Source organism: Berghia stephanieae, chromosome 12, assembly GCF_034508935.2.
Source record: "Berghia stephanieae isolate SIO BIC M18660-M18661 chromosome 12, UCSD_Bste_1.3, whole genome shotgun sequence".
NCBI classification, from domain to species: domain Eukaryota; kingdom Metazoa; phylum Mollusca; class Gastropoda; order Nudibranchia; family Aeolidiidae; genus Berghia; species Berghia stephanieae.
Window position 1 is genome coordinate 27,225,595 of NC_088371.1, and position 25,399 is coordinate 27,250,993.

At 35.6% G+C, this 25,399-nt stretch overlaps 1 protein-coding gene across 3 annotated transcripts in view; it reads left to right on the top strand.

Annotated features, from left to right (window-relative positions):
• Positions 1 to 25,399, top strand: part of LOC144958147 (cubilin-like) — a 232,482-nt gene that overhangs the window by 42,777 nt on the left and 164,306 nt on the right. For all 3 annotated transcript variants that reach the window (XM_078889900.1, XM_078889901.1, XM_078889902.1), the window contains 10 exons: positions 463 to 578; positions 1,020 to 1,260; positions 3,717 to 3,901; positions 5,077 to 5,117; positions 11,710 to 11,831; positions 13,324 to 13,517; positions 17,789 to 17,936; positions 19,214 to 19,389; positions 19,714 to 19,888; positions 22,302 to 22,539. In XM_078889900.1, the coding sequence (XP_078746026.1) occupies positions 463 to 578; positions 1,020 to 1,260; positions 3,717 to 3,901; positions 5,077 to 5,117; positions 11,710 to 11,831; positions 13,324 to 13,517; positions 17,789 to 17,936; positions 19,214 to 19,389; positions 19,714 to 19,888; positions 22,302 to 22,539 (1,636 nt within the window). The remainder of the gene's footprint in view (positions 1 to 462; positions 579 to 1,019; positions 1,261 to 3,716; positions 3,902 to 5,076; positions 5,118 to 11,709; positions 11,832 to 13,323; positions 13,518 to 17,788; positions 17,937 to 19,213; positions 19,390 to 19,713; positions 19,889 to 22,301; positions 22,540 to 25,399) is intronic.

Here is a 25,399-nt window from a genome sequence, read left to right on the forward strand (position 1 = left end):
TAAGTGCTTTCTCTCCACCTTTTAAAATTATATCATTAACATTACCATCCAAACTCTTAGCCCTATTGTGTGGCTGGGTGGCTCAGCCCCATGTTGTCTCATTTTGTCACAATATTCAAACAATTTAAAGCATGGCCAGTAGGCAGATTGATAACAGCGATAATAGGAAATTCTCATCTTGATGTTGTGTCCTTGGGTAAAGCACCTTACACGCCTTATCCCACTTGACTCAAGTGTCAATGAGTACCTGGCTATGGGCAATGTGATGCAATGATGGATATTGTAAGAATATTTGTACAAAAAGGACGCCCAACAGGTAACAAGTACTGTGTGAAATGAAAATATGGTTTCATATGTTCTTCTGGGGGAATAAATGAAAGATTGTGAAGCGCAATTATGGTAAATCCATGGAAGTGTGCCATATAAATGTTCATTTTAATTTGTTTTTATTCAACATTCCAGCTTGTGGGGGTGAATTCAATACAGAGACTGGGTCAATCCAGTACCCTGCTGTGGAAGGCACAAGCTATGCTCATCAAGTGTTCTGTTCATGGACCATCTACACACATCCAAATAAGGTATGGCTATGATGATAAGCAATAATAAAACACTTTTATTTTGCTTATTTGTTATTTTTGTAAAGGATAAACATTAACTCATATATTGATAGATTAAGATGACACCCAAACTAGTTATAAATTTCTAAACCTTAAGACTTTCAAACAAATAACAATTATTCTTTTGGTTCAAATAATCTTTTTTTCTGTTTTATTTTTATTATACTTGTAATATCATTTCACACATGAAATAAAATGACTTTGTTTTTAATTAAATATGTATATCCTTGTTTGCGGTTTTGGGCAGATGGTGTCAATAAAATGTTACTTTATAATGTATGGCCTAGGATTAATACCATATATTTCTATGTGTTGTACGAAGAGGCCCTTTGCATATATGTTGATTTTGTTTTAACAATGAACTTTTATTTATCATGAAAATGTATATCTCTCTTACTTCAGATTATCAACCTCCACTTCACACGCTTTGATGTGGAGGAGGGCCATGAATGTGAGTATGACTCACTACGAATATTTGATGGGCCAACCTCAAGCAGTGATCTTATCGGCCAATATTGTAATGACGAATTGCCCAATGGTGGCACCGTCTCTAGCACTGGAAATTCTTTGAGCCTTCTTTTTGAAACAGATGAATCGATAGCCCATTCAGGATTTCTACTCAACTGGGACTCAACTGGTGCTGGTGAGAAATTTTTGATAATGACTAATGACAAAGTGAATCCTTTAGGGCAGACTAAATTTTCTTTACGTCATAATTTTTCAAAATATCAGTTTTGTCATTCTTGTAAACCTTATTGTTTTTACCCATAACATCAATGCGATAACAACGCAAGATTTAATTAAAATTTGAATTGCACCTCTGACGCTTCTATCAATCTAAATAGTACAATATGATGTTAAGTTTAAGACTTTTATAGAAAGTTTTATTAAAAGGTTTAGGATGTTACAGAAAGTTTAAGAGTTTTATATGGTTGTTAAAAGGTTTTGGTGTTACAGAAAGTTTTTAGGGTGATATAAAAGATTTTAGACCCAAAAATTAAGTTCTTTTGTTGTCAATGGAGCTGATCCTAGTCAATGTAATTTTAAATGGACAGCAACAATTAATTTAGCACTATTAAAAAAAATAAAAACAATACCGAATTTATCAAACTCTTTCTTTTGTCTTGAATTGATGATTTAAGAAGAATCTAGTTTTGTGTCAAGATGAAAAATCATTTAAAAATTTTTAAATTATCTTTCAGTTTGGATGTGAGGTTATCAGATAGAAATTTGACCAAAGGATGGAAAGCAATATTAAAACGTACTTAATTTTGACATTTGTTAGCTGGATTTAAACTTTGTAATCATCATCATTATTATAATTGTTGTCAGTGTGTTGTTCATCATCATTCTTATTGTTTAATTATCATCAACACTCGGTACTTTTGGTTTTTAAGGGAGATGCTTTTTTAAACCATTTTTTTTCAGTTTTCATTTCCTTTAAATCAATTCCTTTTGTGCATGCAACTGAACACTGAAAATTATCATAAAATAATTTTGAACGAGATTGTATACATAATTTTGCACTCTTAATAGGTAAAACATATAAGGCAGGTTTTTTTTCTCTTGACTGATTGCTCTGTCTTGGTTCTATAACCTTAAACAATAAATAATTGCTATCTTTTGGATAGAAAACTAGTCTAGTATGATCACCGTTTGTTTCATTCTGTATCAAACAAATATGAATATATCCTATATAAAATGCTTAGCATGAAACATTTTGGACTAAAAATCTGTTTTTCTTAGACAAGCGCATCTCCAAAGCTGCTGCTGTCATGGCACAACTGAGCAAGAGAGTGTGGACCAACAACCAACTCACTTTGAACACCAAGCTCAAAGTCTACCATGCATGTGTACTCAGTAGCCTACTGTATGGCAGTACATCCTGGACAACATATGCCAGACAGGAGAACTGCCTGGAAAACTTTCACATTTGCTGTCTACGACAAATTCTCGGCATCAGGTGGCAGGGCAGACTCACTAACAATGCAGTGCTAGAAAGAGCGAACTCCCTCAGTATGCATCTCATGCTCTGCCAGCGACGTTTGCGATGCTTGGTCACGTACACAGGATGGACGCATACCCAAAGACATCATGTACGGTGAACTAGCTTCTGGACAGCGACCAACTGCCGTCCAGCTCTGCCCTTCTATGATGTCTGCAAACGAGACATGAAACTGACAGGCATCGACTCAAGCACATGGAAATCGCTTGCTGACAACCGAAGCTGCTGGAGATTTGCGGTGATGGAGGGAGTGAAGAGAGGTGAGGAGAGGAGAAAGAAGAAGCTTGAGGAGAGGAGAGCAAGGAAGAGAGAGAGGCAGCAGATCCAAAAACCAAATACACAGTCAAACTACGTGTGCAACAACTGCGGTAGAGACTGCCATGCAAGGATTGGTCTGATGAGTCACACCCGTCACTGCTCTCAACAAGACTGATGAGACCAAAGCCATACAGGGCGCAAACCATCGTCTCTTGAGACGGAAGGATGCCTAGCTACCTAGTTTTGTGTCAAGATGAAAAATCATTAAAAAATTTTTAAAATATATTTCAGTTTGGTTGTGAGGTTATCAGATAGAAATTTGACCAGAGGGTGGAAAGCAATATTAAAACTTACTTAATTTTGACATTTGTTAGCTGGATTTAAACTTTGTAATCATCATTATTATCATAATTGTTGTCAGTGTATTGTTCATCATCATTGTTATTGTATGATTATCATCAACACCTGGTGCTTTTGGTTTTTAAGGGAGATGCGTTTTTTCAACCATTTTTTTTTCAGTTTTCTTTCTTGACTGATTGCTCTGTCTTGGTTCTATAACCCTAAACAATAAATAATTGCTATCTTTTGGATAGAAAACTAGTCTACATAACATTGAGTATGATCACCGTTTGTTTCATTCTGTATCGAACAAATATGAATATATCCTATATAAAATGCTTAGCATGAAACGTTTTGGACTCAAAAACAATTTTTCAGCAAACCGCAAAAACACTTAAAACAGTAATAATTTTGAAGCTGATATATTCATTTATGTTTATTACTTTTTACAGTCCACAATTGCTTTCAGCTTAGTACTCTTTTTATTTAATTTCCAGCATGTGGCGGCAATCTGGAGGGCAGTGATAGTGGCACAATCACTAGTCCTAACTATCCAGCCAACTACCCTCACAATATAGATTGTATCTGGACTGTTAGAGTGACCCCTGGAAATATTATTGAATTCACATTCTCTAACCTGGCTATAGAGACGCACAGCAACTGCAGCTATGACCATTTGGAAGTGAGCGATCAAGTTTTGTCATCTCTACACCGACTTGTTTTCATTTTAACAGGGAAATCCTCTGTCTATTGCCTTGAAAATATGTTTTAAAGGATTTGCCATTCAAAACAATGGCAAGCAATCAGAAAGTTTGAAGTTTAGAGTTTTAATCAGCAAATGTTCTGTTTTAACTGTTTTAACTATTCACTGAAGAATAGTTTTATGTAAAAAAAATATTCTTTATTTAGTATTTTATTTTATTTTTGTGTTGGTTACATTCCTTTAAAAAATTTGTGTACATTACTTTTTCCAGTTCAAAGCACACGCATAGCTCTATAATAGCTAAATGGGCTTCAGCCCCTTCCTCCTCTTAGGCTCGGTTTCTATCAGGGCTCAGTTAGGAAATACATTCATTTTTCATTAATGTTTTTGCAAACCAAAAATATGTATCATGATAACTACACACTCTGCATCAGTCTCTTCAACCAATCATTGCCGCTGTGCACTTTTGCATACCATAGTTTTGTCATCTGTAACATTTTATCAAAATCGGCTTTTCATTGAAAGCCCTTTTCCCACGTAAAACCCAAAAGTGTGAAAGAGAGATAAATCACAACTATAAATAGAAAGTGACAAAAGCCGGTTGACATAATTTACATCAACCACATTGCAAAAAAGGACATTCCTGGGCTAAGTCCCTTGATTAACCTTGGCATTGCTATTGAAGGAGGTTTTTCTCTATTTTAGGAATGAGAGGAAATTTTTTTTAAGTCATTAAAATCCTAATCATATGGTTCTGATGTTGGAGACTGGAGAATGAAAACTTTTTCAATTTGTGTCCTTGTCATCATTCCTTACAAACTCCCACCCCTAGCTTGCTTCACTACACACATTGATATATAATGAAAAAAAAACAAAACATTAATAGTTTAATCCAACCCTTTTAGAATAATGAATAATGAATGTAGTTTTTTTAAAAGCTACTTCAGTCTTCAATATTATAATTATATCCATTTCTCTTTGGATTCAAACTTTTTTTTTTAGCTTGGCTCATTCAGATGTATAACCAGATCTAGACGTTGGGTCACATATTGAAAAAAAAAAAAGAGGGAACAAACAGATTTTCTACCCAGATTATCATTCAGTTGAATGGCAGTTACATTGAATATTAAAAATGTATGGTCTTATTTTCACAGATTCGGGATGGTCTGACTCGCCATGACCCACTACTTAATAGGTATGTTTTTTCCCCCCACATTCTTTGTGCCATTATACGCATCATCATCATCATCATCATCATCATCATCATCAACCTCATCATCATCATCATCATCATCATCAACAACACCATCGCCATTATCACCATCGTCATTGTTGTTGTCATCACATCATCATCATCACCATTTTTCATGAAATATTTAAATGATAATAACTTATTTGCCTATTTATTCAGTCACTCTCACTTTCTCTCTCTCTCTGCTCCTGGGTGGGGTTCCTGACCAGGGAGGCACTTACTGTGTCTTCTATCCCCCTCTATCTGTTTTCCAACATGCTTCCTGTCTTTAGAATGTGATTACTTGGTTTTGTCCTGTCCCTGGCTGGAAGGGAAACAGTCAAATGTCGGGGTGGGGATCCTGACCTCCCATAGCGGACAGGGAGGTCCATACTGTGTCTTCTGTCCCCTTATATCTGTTTTCCAACATGCTTTCTGTCTTTGTCTGGGAATGAGATTACTTGTTTTTTTCCTGGCCCTGGTCGGAGTCCTGGCTGGGAGGGAAACAGTCAAATGCATAGTTATTGTTTTTTTCCTTGTAAATCATCTCGCTGTTATGTATTATTATGTTTGTTATTTTCAATGTATAATGTAGGCATTTGAGTGTATTCCTCTTTGCTGGATTTTGTGCTTGTGTCCAAATGAGACTTATAGGTGATCTCAAACTAAGTACATTGGTGGTAAGCTGTTGGAATCTACATCTGATCCCTATTTGTTCCCAGTTCCCTTTTGTCTTACTTTCTCTTAGGTGCTTTTTAATTGTAATTGTTAAGTTTGACATAATTTAGGATGACACAGGATACTTTTGTAACTATGGTTTTTATTCAAACCCAAAGAACAACATATTAACATGGAGACATCGTGAGTGAATTTCAGTAGGGAGGAATCAACAGTCAAAGTGAAAAGTAAACAGATCGTTATTTATCATAAGAGTGAACGCCCTTGGTTCAAGGGAAATAACCAACAAAGTATTGTAGAGAGACATTATGACACAGTTGTTTCTCTTAGACCATTAGAAATCATAAGATCATATACCAATAGTAATAATACATAGAAATAATTCAACACCCCCACTTGATCTAATGATTCTAATTGAAATTTAAAACTTTTAACGTCCATTATAATATATAAATGTTGGTTTATCCATTGAGTAAATAAAACAAGTTACTTACTGAAGAAATTCTAATTGAGATTCTCACAAATTCTCAAATTCTTATACATGTAGTTATAATGTTACAAGTCAAGTCCATATTAATTTTCAAAAGGAAATTAAAAGTGCAAAACATTCCCTAATAGTTTTGTATGTCAGATAGAAACAAAATCATAAGACTCATATTCATGTAACATTATCAAGTTGTTTGATAGAACAATAAAAGTAAAACAAGAATCATAATACATGTATGTGTGTCTCATCAACACAAGTATTCACATTATTATGTGTCAAAATAATACATCCAAAACAATTTTCAAGGCTATCACCATTTTTTAGCCAAAAATCAAGGATTTGAATTTCTGCAATTGAAATTTAGTTGAAGGCTTTGTCATAATATCTGCCAACATGTCTGCAGTAGGGCAGTACTTTAAAGTAAACTTTCCATTCCTTAGTTCTGTGCGAATAAAATGGAGTTTTATGTCTATGTGTTTAGATCTTTGTCTGTTCACTGGATTGTTCGCTAAAGCGATTGTTCCCTGATTGTCTTCAAAAATCAAAACATTGCCTGATTGATATTCTCTGTCAATGTCTTTCAACAACTGGTCTAAGTAAAGGCTTTCTTGTACTGCAAGTGCAAGAGCCATGTACTCTGCCTCACATGAGGACAAAGCAACACTGGGTTGTCTCCTAGATTTCCAAGAAACTAAAGCTCCATTAGATGTCAGACCAAAACAATAACCTGAAGTGCTTCGCCTATCATCAGGACTTGAAGCCCAATCGGCATCACTATACCCTATCAAAGAAAGGTTGTCAATACTTCTTCTGTAAGTTAATTCATAGTCAATGGTTCCCTTCAAATACCTAAATACATGTTTGACTGTCACCCAATGGCATGCCAATGGTCTGGACAAATGTTGAGAAAGTTTTGTAACTATCCAGCAGATGTCAGGCCTAGTGCATATCATAAGATAAATCAAGCTACCAACAGCCTCCCTGTATTTTCTTTCATCTATTGGATCACTATCATTTGACCACTCAAATTTTTGTTCAGAGGGATTTGCTCTTGGTTTGCAATTAGTCATATCTAATCTTTCCAGAATTTTCTGAGTGTATCTTTTCTGGTTCATTTTCACATATCCTTTCCCTTGCTCAAATTGTATACCCAGGAAATAGGATAGATTCCCCAAATCTTTCATCTTAAATCTGTCTTTAAGAACTTTCTTAGTATCATACATGACATTTACATTATTTGCAGCAATAACAAGGTCATCAACCCATGCTATAATAATGACAGTTTCATTTTCAGTGAACTTGGTGTACACACAATGATCAGACTGGCTCTGCACAAACTTATTTTTAAGTAGATGAGTATGCAGCAGGTTGTTCCAATTTCTCCCTGACTGCTTGAGTCCATACAAAGACTTTTGCAATTTATAAACTAGTTTGTTGTCTTTTGAATCTTTGATTTCAAAGCCTTCTGGTTGCTCCATGTATATTTCTGCATCAATTGGGGCATTCAGATATGCGGATTTTACATCCATTTGGTTTAAAATCAAGCCGTACTGACAAGCAAGTTGCATCAATATTCGAATTGATGTAATGTTTGCAGTTGGTGCAAAAGTTTCAGTGTAATCAATACCCTTAATCTGGCTATAACCTTTAGCTACATATCTAGCTTTGTATGACTTTGAGCCTTTTGAGTCTTCTTTCATTGTGTATACCCAACGTCCCCCCACTGCATTTCTGCCTTCTGGAAGCTCTGTTAAAGTAAATGTTTCATGTTCTTTCAAGGCATTAATTTCTTCTGCCATAGCTTCCTTCCAGAAGTCAGAAGCTGGGGATTCAATTGCTTCTTTGTAATTTTTGGGAATACAGTACAACATTTTGTAACAATAATCAACATTTGCATTATCATTATCAACATGTACATCATCATCATAATCAACATTTGTTCTATAACAAGTTTCATAATCATCTAAGTACTTTGGTGGTTTAGTTTCCCGCCTAGGATAATGTGAATTTCCCTTTCTTTTGTCAACAACTACAATTGGGGTGCTTTTTCATCTAGTTCTATTTTTTCATTTTCTTGTCTAGGTCTAAGTTCTAGTTCATCATCATTTTCATCATTTGGAAAGTTAGTGAAAGATTTCCCTCTTTCATGATTACTGTTTTTGGTGGACAGAAATTTCACAATCCTGTGTCTATGCACCTTTCCAGTGTTTGGAAAATAAACTAAATAAGCAGGACTATTCCTGTCGTAGCCCACAAATATTCCCCTTGTGCCTCTGGCATCAAGTTTCTGTTTGTTTTGTACATATGTATAACACTCACTACCAAATGGTCTCATATTTGACAAGTTTGGTCTTCTGCCAGTAAATGTATGGTAAGGAGTATCCCCAAGACGATTATTGTAACATCTGTTACGGGTGTATGTATCTGTGTGGATAGCATATGGCCACATTTCTTTACCTAGTTTAGCCTCTAACAAAAGACATCTACCCATTTCAAATATGGTTCTCCAATTCCGTTCAGCGACACCGTTCTGGTGTGGAGAATAAGGAGCAGAGGTTTCATGCCTTATTTTATTCTCTTGCATCAACCGCTGAAATTCACCCGACGTGAATTCTGTCCCATTATCTGACTTCAGACATTTCACTATTCCATAAGGGCTCGAATCCGCCAAAAATCTCATAGTTGCTGAGTCTGTGTCACTTTTTTGTTTAAGAAAGTACACAAAGGACATTCCGGAAAAATCATCGGTAAATGCCAAAGCATATTTGAAACCTTCTCTAGAGGTTGGAGTAATTGGACCAGCCAAATCAGTATGGATCAACTGTAGTGGGACTTCTGAGCGAATGCGTGGAGTTTTATTTTTAACGTTAGTCATTTTCCCCTCAAGACAAATCTCACATTCAGCTTTCTCATTCTCACCATTTGTTTTATTTACATTCATACCATCAACCACTTGTTCAAGTTTCTTAACATCTTCAAAGTTACAGTGGCCAAGAATTTTATGCCAGTCTTGTAAATCTAAAGTGTAATTCACATCATGCACAGTTTGTTTAACATTAACATCAGTTTGTGTATCACTTTCTGAAATTACTATATTGTTACAAATGTGGAGATAATACAGTCTGCCATGCCTATGAATGTCAAATTTTCTGCCACTTTTGTCCATTAATTCTGCAGAATTTTGTCTGAAATGCACACTTGCTCCATTATCAGCAGCTGCTTGAACTGAAAAAATGTTCTGAGGGAATGTAGGAACATAAAGAACATTGCGGAGTTGTCCACTACACTTGTTGCCTTCGTCGTCAACCATTGTTACTTCCACCTGTCCTCTTTTAAGAGCTAGGTTATTTGCTCGGTCGCCATTTGCGAGCTCGATAAAATGTTCACTCGGGTTGAAGTTTTGTTCAAATTCGGTAAACTTTGTTAAGTCGTTGAAAATATGTGACGTTGCACCACAATCCACAAGAAGTTTCTCTTTCTTATTCACATTTAATATATCGAAATGTTCATTCACCTTAAATGCAAAATTATGTTCATTTCCATCAGGTTGGAAGGCTGCATGTGCCTGCGTGTTATTGGTCGTTGAGGTTTTCTTTCGCGATCGACACGTTTTGTCAGTGCGGTTATCTTTGCGACAAAAACTGCACCACAGTCTATTTGCTTTAGTTTTATTGACTGGACAGTCTCTTTTAAAATGTCCATGCTGACCACAGTTGAAACAAAGTATTTCTTTCGAAGGATTTTGTTGTTTCATTTTAGACGCATAGTTGGGCCTAGCAGTCGCCTTGTACTTTAAAACTGAATCTTCTGAAGTTGTAGAGATTACTCTTGATTTTTCTGTTTCCTCAAAGCTTCGCAGAGCTACTTTGAAATCACTGAACGTCGGTTTCTTCTCTGATTGGGTGACAACAGCTACAAAAGCTTGGTATGAGTTAGGTAGCCCTTTCAATACCATTGCGACTAGTAAATTATCAGAAACCTGTTCATCTGCATTTCGTAAAGCTGATGCTGCTGTCTCTGCCCTAATTAAGTACTCTGTTACACTTTCAGTAGGACTCTTGGCTAATGATGTCAATTCAGTGTACAAAGAAATCACTCTTGGAGTGCTTGAGCTGGCATAGTACCCCCGCAAAATCCTGAGGGCTTTTCGGCCGTCATCAGCTGCATCTCTCATGACTAAAGACAAGCTTTTGTCGTCCAGGAATTGAATCAACTCAGCATAAGCATCTGCATTCTTTTCAAAGTCTACATCTTCCCCTTCACCCGCAAGGATCACATCTTTCAGTTTCTGTAGCCTGAGATAGCTCAGAAACTTCATCTCCCATTGTTCATACTTCTGCTCATCCCCATCGAAAACTAATCTTGCATACCTGCTGTTGTTGGCACTGGGCCCATAACCTGTTAAGTTTGACATAATTTAGGATGACACAGGATACTTTTGTAACTATGGTTTTTATTCAAACCCAAAGAACAACATATTAACATGGAGACATCGTGAGTGAATTTCAGTAGGGAGGAATCAACAGTCAAAGTGAAAAGTAAACACATCGTTATTTATCATAAGAGTGAACGCCCTTGGTTCAAGGGAAATAACCAACAAAGTATTGTAGAGACATTATGACACAGTTGTTTCTCTTAGACCATTAGAAATCATAAGATCATATACCAATAGTAATAATACATAGAAATAATTCAACAGTAATTCTAGAACTTTTTACTATCCCACTTTCTTCCTTTTTACTGGTGCTGATATAACCTAAATGTGTTGCAAGCGCTGTAAAACCCTTAAAAACAAAACAAAACAAACAGTCAAATGTATAGTTAGAATTTTGGGAGATAATATTTTTTGTCTTGTAAATCATCTCTGTTATTCACTGTGACTGTATCATGTTTTGTTTACATATTATATATGTATGATTTGTAAACATTTGAGTATATTCCTTTTAGTGGGGACCTGCCCTCGTGTCAGGATGACTTTTAAGTGATCTCAAACTAAGTAGGCTACTTTGATAGTGTGCTTTTGTTTTAGAATCTACATCTGATTCCTATTAGAACCAATCTCCCTTTGTCTTACCTTTTCTTGGGTGCTTTAAATGTATTTCTATAACTTTTTACTATCCCATTTTCTTCCTTGTCACTGGCGCTGATATGACCTAGATGCTCTCATTCTTGCTCAGTACATAATACAGTTGAGCCACTTATCTTTCTTCTTTTCTCTTTTTCCTGTCTAATGCCTTTTAGTTTAAACCTTGAGCTTTATTTTACTCTTCCTTCTAATAACATGGTAATGTACACGCCCTCCTAACTTGCCTTATTGCAATGCACTCATCTTTTCTTTTTAATCCTCTATCACACCATATCACTATATTTATTTCTTACAATCAATTGTAGGTACTGTACAAGCTCGTCCCCAGAACCTCTTCGTACTACTGGTCCATTTGCATACTTGTGGTTCCATACCGATCTCAGCATCTCTGATCTTGGTTTTGAGATCACCTATTCCATCCCTTCTGGTGGGTTTGAATAGCTTTTAGAAAAGTTAACCCTCTCCTAACCACCTGCATCAAAATCGTCACATTTGTTAAGACACAATATACATTTTTCTTATTCAGATTTATTTTGTACATCACAAACTTTGAAGAATGATCTTTGTTTAATTAATAAGAACATAAAGTTGTTTTGTAGAGAGCTTGTTTGAGTTTAAAAAATATATTTTTCTGCTAGGTAAGCCTGCCATTTTGGGAAAATATTGAAAATGATTGGTGAGGAAAGAGTTGTGTAATTTAAATATATAAAAAGTGAAAGAATAAGGTTGTTTGGATAAGATGTTGAGAGAAAGAGAGATAATAAATATTTAAAATGGGTTTCTCACAGTACATTCCTAAAGTATTTGCTTGTCATGGAAAACACTTTTTTGAAAGTCTATAAATAATTAAGAAAATTAAATTAAATTCATTTTTTAAGAACTTAGAATTTGTTTTGCTTGCCATTTGATGCCGAAGGTATCCTGTCAGTCAAAATTCTAAGAAAATACGCGTGAACGTTAATATTTAGGTCACCAGCATGGTGAAGTAGCATATTCCAAGTTTTAAATAAATATGAAGATCATACCATACAAAATGACATGTAATACACGTCAATGAGTAGGTGGCACTTCAGGGAAGAGGTCCAATTTTTTCAGACATTTTGTTCAAAAGGTCTTTACAAAAAAAATAAAATTATAGAAGCATCGGGAATTGAGCAAGTTTGCGAATTGTCAATACAATTTAATTGAGAGCAAAATATATAAAAGATTTATTATCTTAAAAAATTCAAAAGATACTGTTGACAGAGGGAAAATAATATCACCTATAGGAAACTAGACCTCCTGAGTTAAAAAAGAAACTTCTTAAATTTTTTTTTGTCAGAGTCAATATTTCCTTTTCAAAATCAATATGAAATCATGAATGGTCAGAACAATGTCTGATTTGCTAGCATAGCATAATAACTCAACCTACATAGAAACGCGTATCATCCTAAGTCATCAATTATCATTAATTTCCCTACACATGTTTTCCATTCCATTATTCACTTATTCACTTGTCCAAGAATGATATTGCTTAGTTTTGCCTTAGTACTGTCTGGGATCTTTAACTGCGTAAATTGTTTTTTTTTTTGTATGTTATTATGGGTATCAATATGTTTTTCAGCAATAGAGTGTTGTCCCTCTTAGACGGGATCATGACCTTGTGACCTGGTCTGAGGTTAACTCAACCTGCTGCTGCTACCCCCCCCCCCCCCCTCAATATCATTTATGGTATATGCAGTACAAGTTTATCCTGGTTTCTACAATATTGAATGGACAGTAAAATATTCTTTCTTCTGAATGAAAGAAAAAATGTTGGCACAAATCTCATATTTCGGGCTATAAATTTAATCTTCACAATTTAAACTATTCCGATATACATTGGAGATATGAAGTGATGGGCCACAATTATTTTTTAAACATTCTTCAACTTTCCCAAGGTGGGGCCAGTGGGTGTGGTGGGGCCCTTACAGGTAACAGTGGGCAATTCACGTCTCCTGGCTACCCATCTGACTATGCAAATGACCTTGACTGTGTTTGGACCATCACAGTCAACCCTGCCTCCAATGTTGTACTCACCTTCACAGCCTTTGACCTGGAACATGAGGATGACTGTGACTTTGATACTGTCAAAGTAAGTAGTACTAGTAGCTGTGGTGGTGGTGGAAGTAGTGATGGTAGTAGTTGTAGTTGTAGTAATAGTAGTGGTAGTCTGGTAGAATTAGTAGTGGTAGTAGTAGTAGTGGTAGTAGTGGTAGTAGTATAGGCCTGTAAATCTTCCGACAATTATCGGAATTCCGACAGTACGATTTTGCTCTATAAATTCTGACATTAAAAAAATAAATGAATAAATAAAATAAAATTATATAACAGAAATATATATATTCGTTACGTCAAAAGACAGAACCAACTAAAAAGAAAATAAAAGTGTTTTATTTTGTGCTTCGACGAGAGTCTATTTAAAAAAACAAACATTGTACTTATCTCATCAAAGACAAAACAAACTAGACAGCATTCCATCTTGTCAATAATTATTACCACCTCCACACTCCCCGGACGTGTACATATTCACTGCCTACGGTCTGCCCGCACGTCGTTCGCGTTCACCAGTCGTAGTCAGTAATCAACTAACACACATAGTGTGTTGGGGAACGGGCCGTTTCTTTCTATTTTGCTACCGACACACACACACGTCGTTCCATTCTTCTTTTTTCAGTTCAGTTCATTATCTCTATCCGGTTGAAAGTTAACCGGAAAAATATGAATGCGAAATAAATATTTTTCTTCGAATGAAAAGGTCAATAAATGCTTATATCGGAAGTTTTTGCTCCTTTGGCCTACGACCGATTCTCTTTTCCTCTATTCTCGCACGACCGTAGTTTTTCAGTTATTTATTAATTCAATTATTCTTCCTATTCAATATGCCTGAAGTATTTTTAGATCGCAGTTGCGACTTACTTCTTACCTTAGAAGGTGTTAAAAATAAATTTAAATGGTCATGGCTTGAAGAACGAGACACCAACGGCGATTTCTTCTCTTGCTATGTGAGGAAAATTGAGGCACTGGGAATGGCATTTGTGTCATAACTGGGTTGTGTTGTTAATCCACATTTTTGGTTTGCTTGGTCTACTTTCGCATCCTCGAAAAGTTCAGACAATTTTTTCACCAACCATTTACAGGCCTGGTAGTAGTAGTAGTAGTAGATATATATATTATATTATTTTTATTATTTTAATATTTACCACAATGACTGACTCCAACATTGTGGTAAATATTAAAATAATAATTCGCTCCATTGTTATATGTGGAGCACTGTTCGTACCATATTTGTATCATACACGATTTAATATAATATATATCGGAAAAAAACTCCGGTCTGGAGCAAAAAATTCCGGGCTCCGGGCAACTTCCGTCAAACTCCGGTGAGGTCAAGTTGTTCCAAGATACCCCCCTTTCCAACTACCACATCATCATCATTGCCACTAGTATTACAACCATCATCACTACCACTACTGCAACCACCACCACATCATCATTAGTAACACAACTACTACTGCAACCACCACATCATCATTAGTACCACAACTACTACTGCAACCACCACACCCACATCATCATCATCACTACCACTACCACAACTACCATCACCATTACAATCACCACCACCACATCATCACCACTACTACTACATCACCACCGCCACATCATCATTACTACCACAACCACCACCACCACATCATCATCACTACTACTACTACAACAACCACCAGCATCACATCATCACTACCACTACGACTACAACCACCACCACATCATCATTACGACCTCTACTACTACAACCACCACCACATCATCATCACTACCACCACTACTACAACCACCACCACCACTACATCGTCATTACCACTACTACTACAACCATCACCACGACATCATCATTACCACTTCTACAACCACCACCATCACATCATTACTACCACTACTACTACAGCCACCACAACCACATCATCATTACTGCTACTACTACAACTACTACCACCACCACCACCACATCATCACTACCACTACTACTACAGTACCACCACCACCACCTCATCATTACCACTACTACTACCACCACCACATCATCATCACTACCACTAATACTAATACAACCACCACCACATCATCATCACTACCACCACTACTACTACAACCACCACTACAACATCATCATCACTACCATTTGTACGTACTACAACCACCATCACCACCACATCATCATCACTACTACCACTACTACTACTACTACTACTACTACTACTACTATTACATCCACACCACCACTACCACATCATCATCACTACTACTACTACCACCACCACCACTACTACTACTACTACTACTACTACTACTACTACTACTACTACTACTACTACTACTACAACAACAACAACCACTACAACATCATCATCACTACCACTACTAATACAACCACTAGCACCACATCGTCATCACGACCAGTACTTCTACAACCACCACCACCACATCATCACTACCACTACAACCACCACCACATCATCATTACCACTAGTACTACTACAACCACCACCACATCATCACTACCACTACTACTACAACCACCACTGCCACATTATCATCACTACCATTTGTACTACAACCACCATCACCACCGCATCAACATCACTATCACCACTACTACAACCACTACCACATCATTATCATCACTACCACAACTGCTTCAACCACTATATCACCACACATCATCATCACTACCACTACTACTTCAACCACCACCACCATATGTTCATCACTACCACTAACAACAACCACTATCACATCTTCATCATCACTACCATTATCTGTCATCTGCATTTTTTGCGGCCCCAAATATCAGGGCGATCCTTGTGTGCTGAGATTCCTCTTTCGGCATTGAAATTCCTACGAGTGGTGTCTGAAACCCCTGTGAGCCAAATTTAAAGTTGGCGTCTCTGTAGAGAGAGAGAAAGAGAGAGAGAGAGAGGAGAGAGAGAGAGAGAGAGAGAGAGAGAGAGAGAGAGTGTGTGTGTGTGTGTGTGTGTGTATGTATTTAAACCATTTTAAACCTTCAGCAATTGCTACAGGATTTTTTTTTTTAAATAATCAAAAATATAAGTATCTCTATCGACATGAACGAGAATGGAATCATCCCGGGTGTTCAAATGAACAAATAGACCCTTAATTAGTAATGACATCAAATCTATCACAAGCCATTCTCTTTGATATTGTAATATGTTATACTTTACCAGTACAATATGATGTCTTGGGGAGCAGCAAATAATTAATTAGAGGACAGGTAATTATGCCATGATTTTATTTGTTATTTTTTTTTTAGTAAGGCCTGCGTTGTTGAGTAAAATTGTATAATATCATTTTGTGGTAATTTTCAGTTGAGCAGGATTCTGTAGTGAACAGGTCGTGTAGAGAAGTAATGTTCTCTCTTAAGTTTTTGAAAAATTAAGAAGTCTGGCTGCCTTATTTTATGTCTTCTGCAGTCTATCGATAGAATACTTGGGGCAACCAGATAAAAGAGCATTGCAATAATCTAGTCTACTAAGTATAAGAGAAAATACTAATAATTTTGTTATATCAATATCCAGCATGGATCTTGCACTGGTGGTTCTCTTCAAATAAACATTTAGTATTTCAGTTTTTTCATTGTTAAATTTTAATTTGTTAATTGTCATCCTGTCTTTAACAGCAATGAGACACGCCTCCAATCTTTGAATAACTTCGTGCTAATCACACGAGTCAATAGGAAAGTAAAGTTGTGTATCATCAGCGTAAAAATGAAAACCAGTAGAAAAAGAGATAATGGCATCATTCAGAGGTGCAGTGTATGTACATTGTGAATAAAAGAGGCCCTAAGACTGATCCTTGTGGAATGCCAAATGATAAAGGAACAGTATCAAAGACATGTTTGTGATTTATTCTGACAAACTGCCCGCTACCACTCAGATAAGAATAAAACCAATTTAAGATTGCCCCATCGATTCCATATACACTTTTTAATCTGGCTAAAAAGAAAATGTTGGTCAATGGTATCAATGGCCGCACGTAGTTCAAGAAGTACAAGAATAACACTTTTTCTAAACCAAGTAATTAACAATATCATTATGTACACGCACAAGTGAACTTTCAGTGCTGTGACCTGGTCTGTGAGCAGATAGGAAAATAAAATATAATTTATTATCTTGTAGATGTTCATGAATACGATGTGCAACCACTTTTTTGATAATTTTCGACATTAAAGTAAGATTAGACACCGTGGTAGTAGTAGTAGGAGTAGTAGTAGTAGTAGTAGTAGTAGTAGTAGTAGTAGTAGTAGTAGTAGACGTATTAATTCCACTCACATTTCTGAATTAGGTTTATAGCGGTGCGGATTTGCTCGTAAGAAGCGTTTGTGGATCAACCCTTCCAGCCCCTATCTCTGTGAACAGTAACGTCATGACGGTCACCTTCAGAACTGACTACTCTGTAACAGGATCTGGGTTTGCTGCCTCCTGGTCTGTTGGTGAGTTTTATATTGTAGTAATGTTATCTATTGATATAAGGTCCACTCGTATACGATGGGATGATCAGGACCATGAAAATTGAATTCAGTGTCTAAATAAGTTTGAAAATAATAATGAATATAGATTATTTAGTAAATTTTTAAAAATCCAAACAAGTTGATTCTCTTGTTCTCACATCTCTATCAGTATGCTATTTCACAGCATGCTATAACAATTGAATCCTGGCCTGTTGGGGAGTTGATGTCTATTTGTATGGATCTCAGTTTAGTAACAAATTCATACTTTAAGCTGTGATATACTTCACACAACAATAGCCTATTAAATTGATGTATTTTATATAAACATAAATAAATGTACTTCTCTTTGTCTCGAATGTTGAAAATTGCAGCACACTGAGCCATCTGCCATCTGCCCCTTCAATTCTGTTGTGGATAACTAAAATATTAAGCTTTTGAGGAAGAATTGAGTAAATTACTAATTATTTTCTTCAACATAGAAATCTAGATCAAATTTTCAACTTGCTTTGATTTAATGTAAATCATCATCAAATGCTAGAAATAGATCATACTTTCAATTTGTAGATTTAGCATATAAAGCTTTTATTTTCTCTATTAAACCCATTGCCCTTTACTTCATAATATATCATGCAGATATTAGCGTAGCCTTTTCTATCTTGACTTTAAGAGGAACTTTGCACACAGAAGATTGTTAGTTGAACAACTTCTTATTAAATCTATTGGCATGATTAACTCTAAACACTAAAAAAGTGTTGTCCTTCAGAGCCATAAGGACAAAGGAGCTGGAGTTTATTCCAATTTCTATAGCATTAAGCAATCAATAGCAATTGCCTGATACCATTTAGATAAGATTCTTGTCTGTTGGAAAGAACTTTCCACCAGATCTGAAAGACCCAGCTACCCAATCACTGCAGGGTGGACACTGGGAGTCGTGAAAATTGACTTTACTTGGTATCTATACTGGTCCAATTGCTTGTGACTGGAGTGTTCTATCAACTGAGCTATATTGACCCCGACTCTTAACAACAACCAAATCTCAAATCAGGTTTGGCGTGTAATTCAGGTGAAAATGACCAACAATGGATCCCAACGGGAGGCAAGGAATACAGACATGCAGGAGGAATGCATAGACAGGTGAAATGCTCCATAGTACATTTAACGCACACAACCGTTAGATATAAAAGATATAATCAGGCATTCTTTGTTTGTTTGATTGTTTGCAAAATGTTTGCTAAAATATGTTTTACTCTACTTTCCAGGTTGCAGCTCTGTCCACACAGAACCAACTGGAAATATTGTGTTCAACACAGAATACACGTCGACTGTTTGCCAAAGCATGATACAAGTAGCAGAGAACTCTCGAATTCGGTTTCAATTTCAACAATTGGATATTGGTGGATCTGATGAAAGTTGTAGTGGAGGCGACTATATTGAGGTTAGAAAGGATGTGATGCTGAATCTCTCTTAATTGCTTTTAAAAAGTTGTAAAAAGTATTGAGCAAAAATGACTATATACTATTATATGACTATAAAATGACGAATGACTATAGATATATATAGAATGACTGTATAATAATGATAAGAAGAAGAAGAATAGGAGGAGTGGAGGGGGGGGGGGGGGTAGGGAGAGGAGTAGAAGATGATGATAATTATGGTGCTTCTGCTTTTGTTCCTGCGTCGTTCTTGTTGTCTTTAATGATGATGATAATGATGTGGGATGATTGCCATTTAGTTAATCAATATCACCATGGATTTTCAGATTTTTGACGGTGAAACTGAAAGCTCAATCCAAATAGGAGAAAGGATATGTGGTGGCAACATTGGAAGAGATTATTACTGGTCAACTGGAAATACAATGCTCATCAAAGTGACCTTTGACTCCATCCCCAACTCATATGGACCCAACATGGGCAGCTATATATCTGAAGAAATAGGTAAATCTTGGTCAAATTAATAATGAAGGATTTCTTATGGCTTTGGCTTTATTAAAAGTTATTTTTAGCATGCAATTTATTATTACCCGCTTGCGTTAATGTGCAGTAAAAATAACAAATTGATTAAATCCATAGCCATAAAAGAATACCCTTTTTCCACCCCTCAAACTAAGATTCTTAGATATTTCAGAACCAATAAGTTGTAAAATGTTTTTTTCTGCAATGAATTCAAGTTATCTAGGAATCATTTAAGAAAATGTTTTCCTGTTGTTGAGATTCTCATTATCTAATTACTGGCGATGATAAAAAGGAATGGAGAAAGCAAAAACCCTGGTGAACTCCAGTTGTAACTTCAAAACTTTCTGGATTACTGTCCACCAAGTAAGACTCTACATACCATTCCCTGGTAAGATTTCTAGATTAGCAAAATAATCTTAATAGGGATACCATAGTGGCTTAGAAATTTTCAGAGGATATTTTGATCAAAGTTATCAAACGCCTTTTCATAGTCAATACGGTTTATCTACTGTGATGTATTCCACTCCAGTGACTGCTATGATGATGCGCAAAGTGGCAATATGTCAATGCACAATCTGGCGTCCACTGCTGATCTCATTCTTTCAAGAAGAATCCCATTGATAACTTTTCCGGGGACAGATAGCAATATTATTCCTCTGTAGTTTTTGCAGTCTGTAAATTCCCTTTCTTTGGTAGCTTTATCATGAGGCCCTCCTTCCAGTCTTTTGGTACTTGGTCTTGTTTTCATATCTTTTCAAAGAGCTAGAAGAGGATTTTAGTTGACGTAACAAGATCTGTTTTTATTGATTCAGCCAGTGAAATGTCAGGACCAGTTACCTTTCCACTTTTTAGCAGGATTTCTCACAATTGATAGGTGGAATTGAATTTGCAGGTAGTATATTAGGAGGTTTGTCTGACATTTGGCAATTTAAAATTCTTTTAAAAGTTCAGATCTGCCCAAAGTATGCAACAGCAAGAGAGGAATTTTAGCCTGGTACCATATCTCTGTAGACCAAACTGTATGGGCCCCTGACTGAGCTGAGGAAGACAATGGCATTTCTTCAATAACTGGACATTTAAACATGAAGACAATATGAGGGGGAATGAAGAAAAAGAAGCGGATTTAACTTTGTGGTTGAATTGTAGCACTTTAGTTCATAACTTTTATAAGATCCAATCTCCATTTAGAAATTATGTTTGATTTTGTTTTTTTAAAAATATTTTTTCCAAATATAATCTTGACTCTGTGTCATACAGACTAAACATGTGGGCGTCATTCTGGACAGTTCTTTGTCTATGGATCACCTCATAGACAATGATTTTAAAATCATGTATTATGAGCTTTGTAGAATATCTCAGATGAGGTCATTTTTACTTTTCAATGCATTGAAGATAATTGTCTCTACTTTGATTTTGTCACGCCTCAACCACTGCAATTCACTGATCGCTGCATACCCAATCACAAAATAACTAAACTCCAGAGAGAGCAGAATTGTGTGGCGAGGTTAGTCTTGGGAAAATCTTATTACATTAATACAAGTACATTCGTCAGGGCTAGAATTGAGTACAAAATAGCCCTTGTCTACTTTGGTGTATTTGAATCTTAGTCCGCCTCTACATTCAAACATTACTTCAACCGCATGTATCTCTGAGAAGTCTTAGATCTCATGACTTAAAATGTTATCATCTCCTCAAACTAAACTTGAATACTTTGGTGATAGGTCTCATGAAATGTTTTTAAAAAAAGGTCCAAAAACATATCTTTTCACTAAATACTTACTTGATGGAACTTTTAAGTGTATATTAAATGACTTATGTATCAATGTAATTATGACTGATTTTTTATTGATAAATTGATTGACCGAAGTGAAATATCTGTTGAATATGATAATTATCATATAAAGTTATAACAAGTGCTAAATAACAAATTGCCATATTTATGAACAATAAAGATCTATTATTATTATTATTATTATTATTATTATTATTATTATTATTATTATTATTATTATTATTATTATTATTATTATTATGTATTAATGTTATTTATTTTCTATTAATGCCTTGTTCATGCTACTTCTGTTTTGATATTGGTTGATTTCTCCTCGCAGTGTTATTGTACTCTGTGTAAACAATGTCTAGTAAATGTTTCGAGGTTTGGACGAAAGGTGTATAAGTATGCTTATCATTATTATTAATATTGTTATTATTATATTATTATTATTATTATTATTATTATTATTATTATTATTATTATTATTATTATTATTATTATTATTATTATTATTATTATTATTATTATTATTATTATTATTATTATTATTATTGCACTGATTTACATATTTAAAAAAAAATTATTTATTTATTCTTTTTTTCTTTTTTTTTTTGGTTACAGAGATCCCTAACTGTGGAGGAGTTTTAGTCTCAAGGTCTGATTATATTCAGAGCCCTGGCTATCCCAATGCTGTTCTTTCTGGTTACACCTGCACGTGGCATATCATGGTTGACCCAGGCCTGAAAATCAAGTTTAGTTTCCATAGCATTCTATTTATTGGTAGGACAGCAGATGGTTGCAGTAACTATGTGGAGGTATTTGATAATTCAACTGCAAACCCTATTAATAGTCTTGGCAGGTAAGTCGAAACAGAATGTTCTGTCACCTAAGTCTTCATTGTCATTTGGTTATCGTTGTCGTCATTGTCCTCTTCATCATCGTTATCATAATTATTGTCTTCGTCTTCTTCTCCATCATCATCATCCTCATCATCTTTATCATCATCATTGATATTGAATTGTTTGGGTGAGGTTCCTGGCCTCCCATAGTGGGCAGGGTGACACTTACTGACTCTTCTATCCCCATATATCTGTTTTCCAATTTGCTTTCTGTCTTTGTCTTGGAATGAGATTACTTGGTTTTATCCTGGCTGGGAGGGAAACAGTCAAATGCATAGTCATTGTTTTGGGAGATGATATTTTTTTTCCGTGTAAATCATCTCTCTGTTATGTATTATTATATTAGTTATTTTGAATTTATAATGTAAGCATTTGAGTGTATTCCTCTTAGTGGGGACCGTGCTTGTGTCCAGATGAGACTTATTGGTGATTTCAAACTAAGTACATTGATGGTATGCTCTTGGAACCTACATGTGATCCCTATTTGTTCCCAGTTCCCCTTTGTCTTACTTTTTCTTGGATGCTTTAATTGTAATTCTAGTTTTTGCCTTGGCCTGGGTTGTAGTGCTTAGTTGTCAGGGACACAGTCAAATGCATAGTTATTATTTTGGGAGATGATATTTTTTTCCCTGTAAATCATCTCTCTGCTATGTATTGTTATATTTGTTATTTTGAATGTATAATGTAAGCATTTGAGTGTATTCCTCTTAGTGGGGACTTGTGCTGGTGTCCAGATGAGACTTATTGGTGATTTCAAACTAAGTACATTGATGGTATGCTCTTGGAACCTACATCTGATCCCTATTTGTTCCCAGTTCCCCTTTGTCTTACTTTTTCTTGGATGCTTTAATTGTAATTCTAGTTTTTGCCTTGGCCTGGGTTGTAGTGCTTAGTTGGGAGGGAAACAGTCAAATGCATAATTATTATTTTGGGAGATGATATTTTTTTCCCTGTAAATCATCTCTCTGCTATGCATTGTTATATTTGTTATTTTGAATGTATAATGTAAGCATTTGAGTGTATTCCTCTTAGTGGGGACTTGTGCTGGTGTCTGGGTGAGACTTTTAAGTGATTAAGTAAATTGATGGAATCTCTTGGAATCTATATCTGTTCTCTATTTGAACCAATCCCCCTTTGTCTTACTTTTTCCTCAAGTCCTTTTAATTGTAATTCTATAATCCCTTTACTATCCAATTTTCTTCCTTTTTACTGGCGCTGATGTGACCTAAATGTCTTGCAAGCGCCATAAAACCCTTAAAAACAAAACAACAAACATCATTGATATTGTAACAGTGTCTTGAAAGATGTAGGAGAGCAGACTACCTTTTAATCATCCGATTCATTACCACAGTTTATGTACATTGAACAGATTGATTTGCCACAATGAAATCCAAGAAATTTACACTTATTAACATCAACTTCACAACACAAAATAATCACAATCTAGAAATTAGCATTGACTATCCCACACAAATCTTTGGGCCTCTTTTTTGCTCACGAAGTGCCCAAATTCGCGACAAAATATGGGACGAAGCCGTTTTGTACATGCTATATTTAAAAATTAATTACGACGCTGTTTATAATTGAATATGACTGAAAGTTGGCACACAGTTAGAAAAGAGGTCATTTTAGATTATGTCAAGCGACAAAACTCGTAAGATTACCAGAAGACCGTTAAAAATAGATTTTTACTCTTTGGAGTACAATATTTCTAAAACTACAAAGAGGAGAGATTTTGTCGCTCATAAGGTTATATATGCACATTTCTTCTATTTATATTTCAAATTTCATTTGATTATGATAAGTACTTTTCCCGTATTCTCACAAAACATCAACCCAATTTGCATTTCAATGAGTGAAAATATGGAGATGGCCATTTTGCTCCACCATCGCACGACACGAAAATGACGTGAGCGAGGCAAGGCTGCCAGATGGCTAGACTTTAACCTGACCAAATTCGACTTCAAAAGTGGCTAAATAGAAAATCACATGGCTTTCAATATTAAGACTGGGCCAATTAAAATGAACTAAATTTTAACAAACAGAAAATTGAATAGACTAGGATAAATGTCACTGAGACAAACATAGATGAATAAAATGTAAAAAAAGAAACAAAATTATATATTTGGCCACACACGTGGCCATCTGGCAACCTTGTTCGCGACGGCGGATGACACAAATCCTCGAGCGCTTTTTAAAAAATTAAGGTAATGTTTCATTGTTATGTGATAGGGATAGTAGATTAACACATTCTCTCTCTCTCTCTCTCTCTCTCTCTCTCTCTCTCTCTCTCTCTCTCCTCTCTCTCTCTCCTCCTCTCCTCTCTCTCTCTCTCTCTCTCTCTCTCTCTCTCTCAAATAAATACTAGAACTAACGTAAGACATGGTCTCACGGGACTGATTGATAATAATTCAGCAGGCATTTTTCGTGTCATTTGTATGGGTTGTAGACACAAGATTACACTTCGGAAAAATTCCAAATGATCAATATTATGTATATTTTATAACAAATTTATAGTTGTCCCTAGCCATACAGCTCTAAAACTATACAAGTTAGAACTCTTCTGATGTTTTCATCATATTTTCTGATAATTTTGCCATAAAATTGCCAAGTTTTAATATCTAATTCCACGTATTAAGCGAGTTACAGGCACAAACCAGAATAAAACGCCGAAAAAGCGTCCCATATTTTCCATATTTTTTTCTCTTTGTGAGTCACCCAAATAAATGACATCTTTGAAACTGCATAACTTTGTTATATATCAATGGATTTTCAAAATTTAAAAAGATTTTTACTCAGTGGAGATAGGGCTTTGATTTA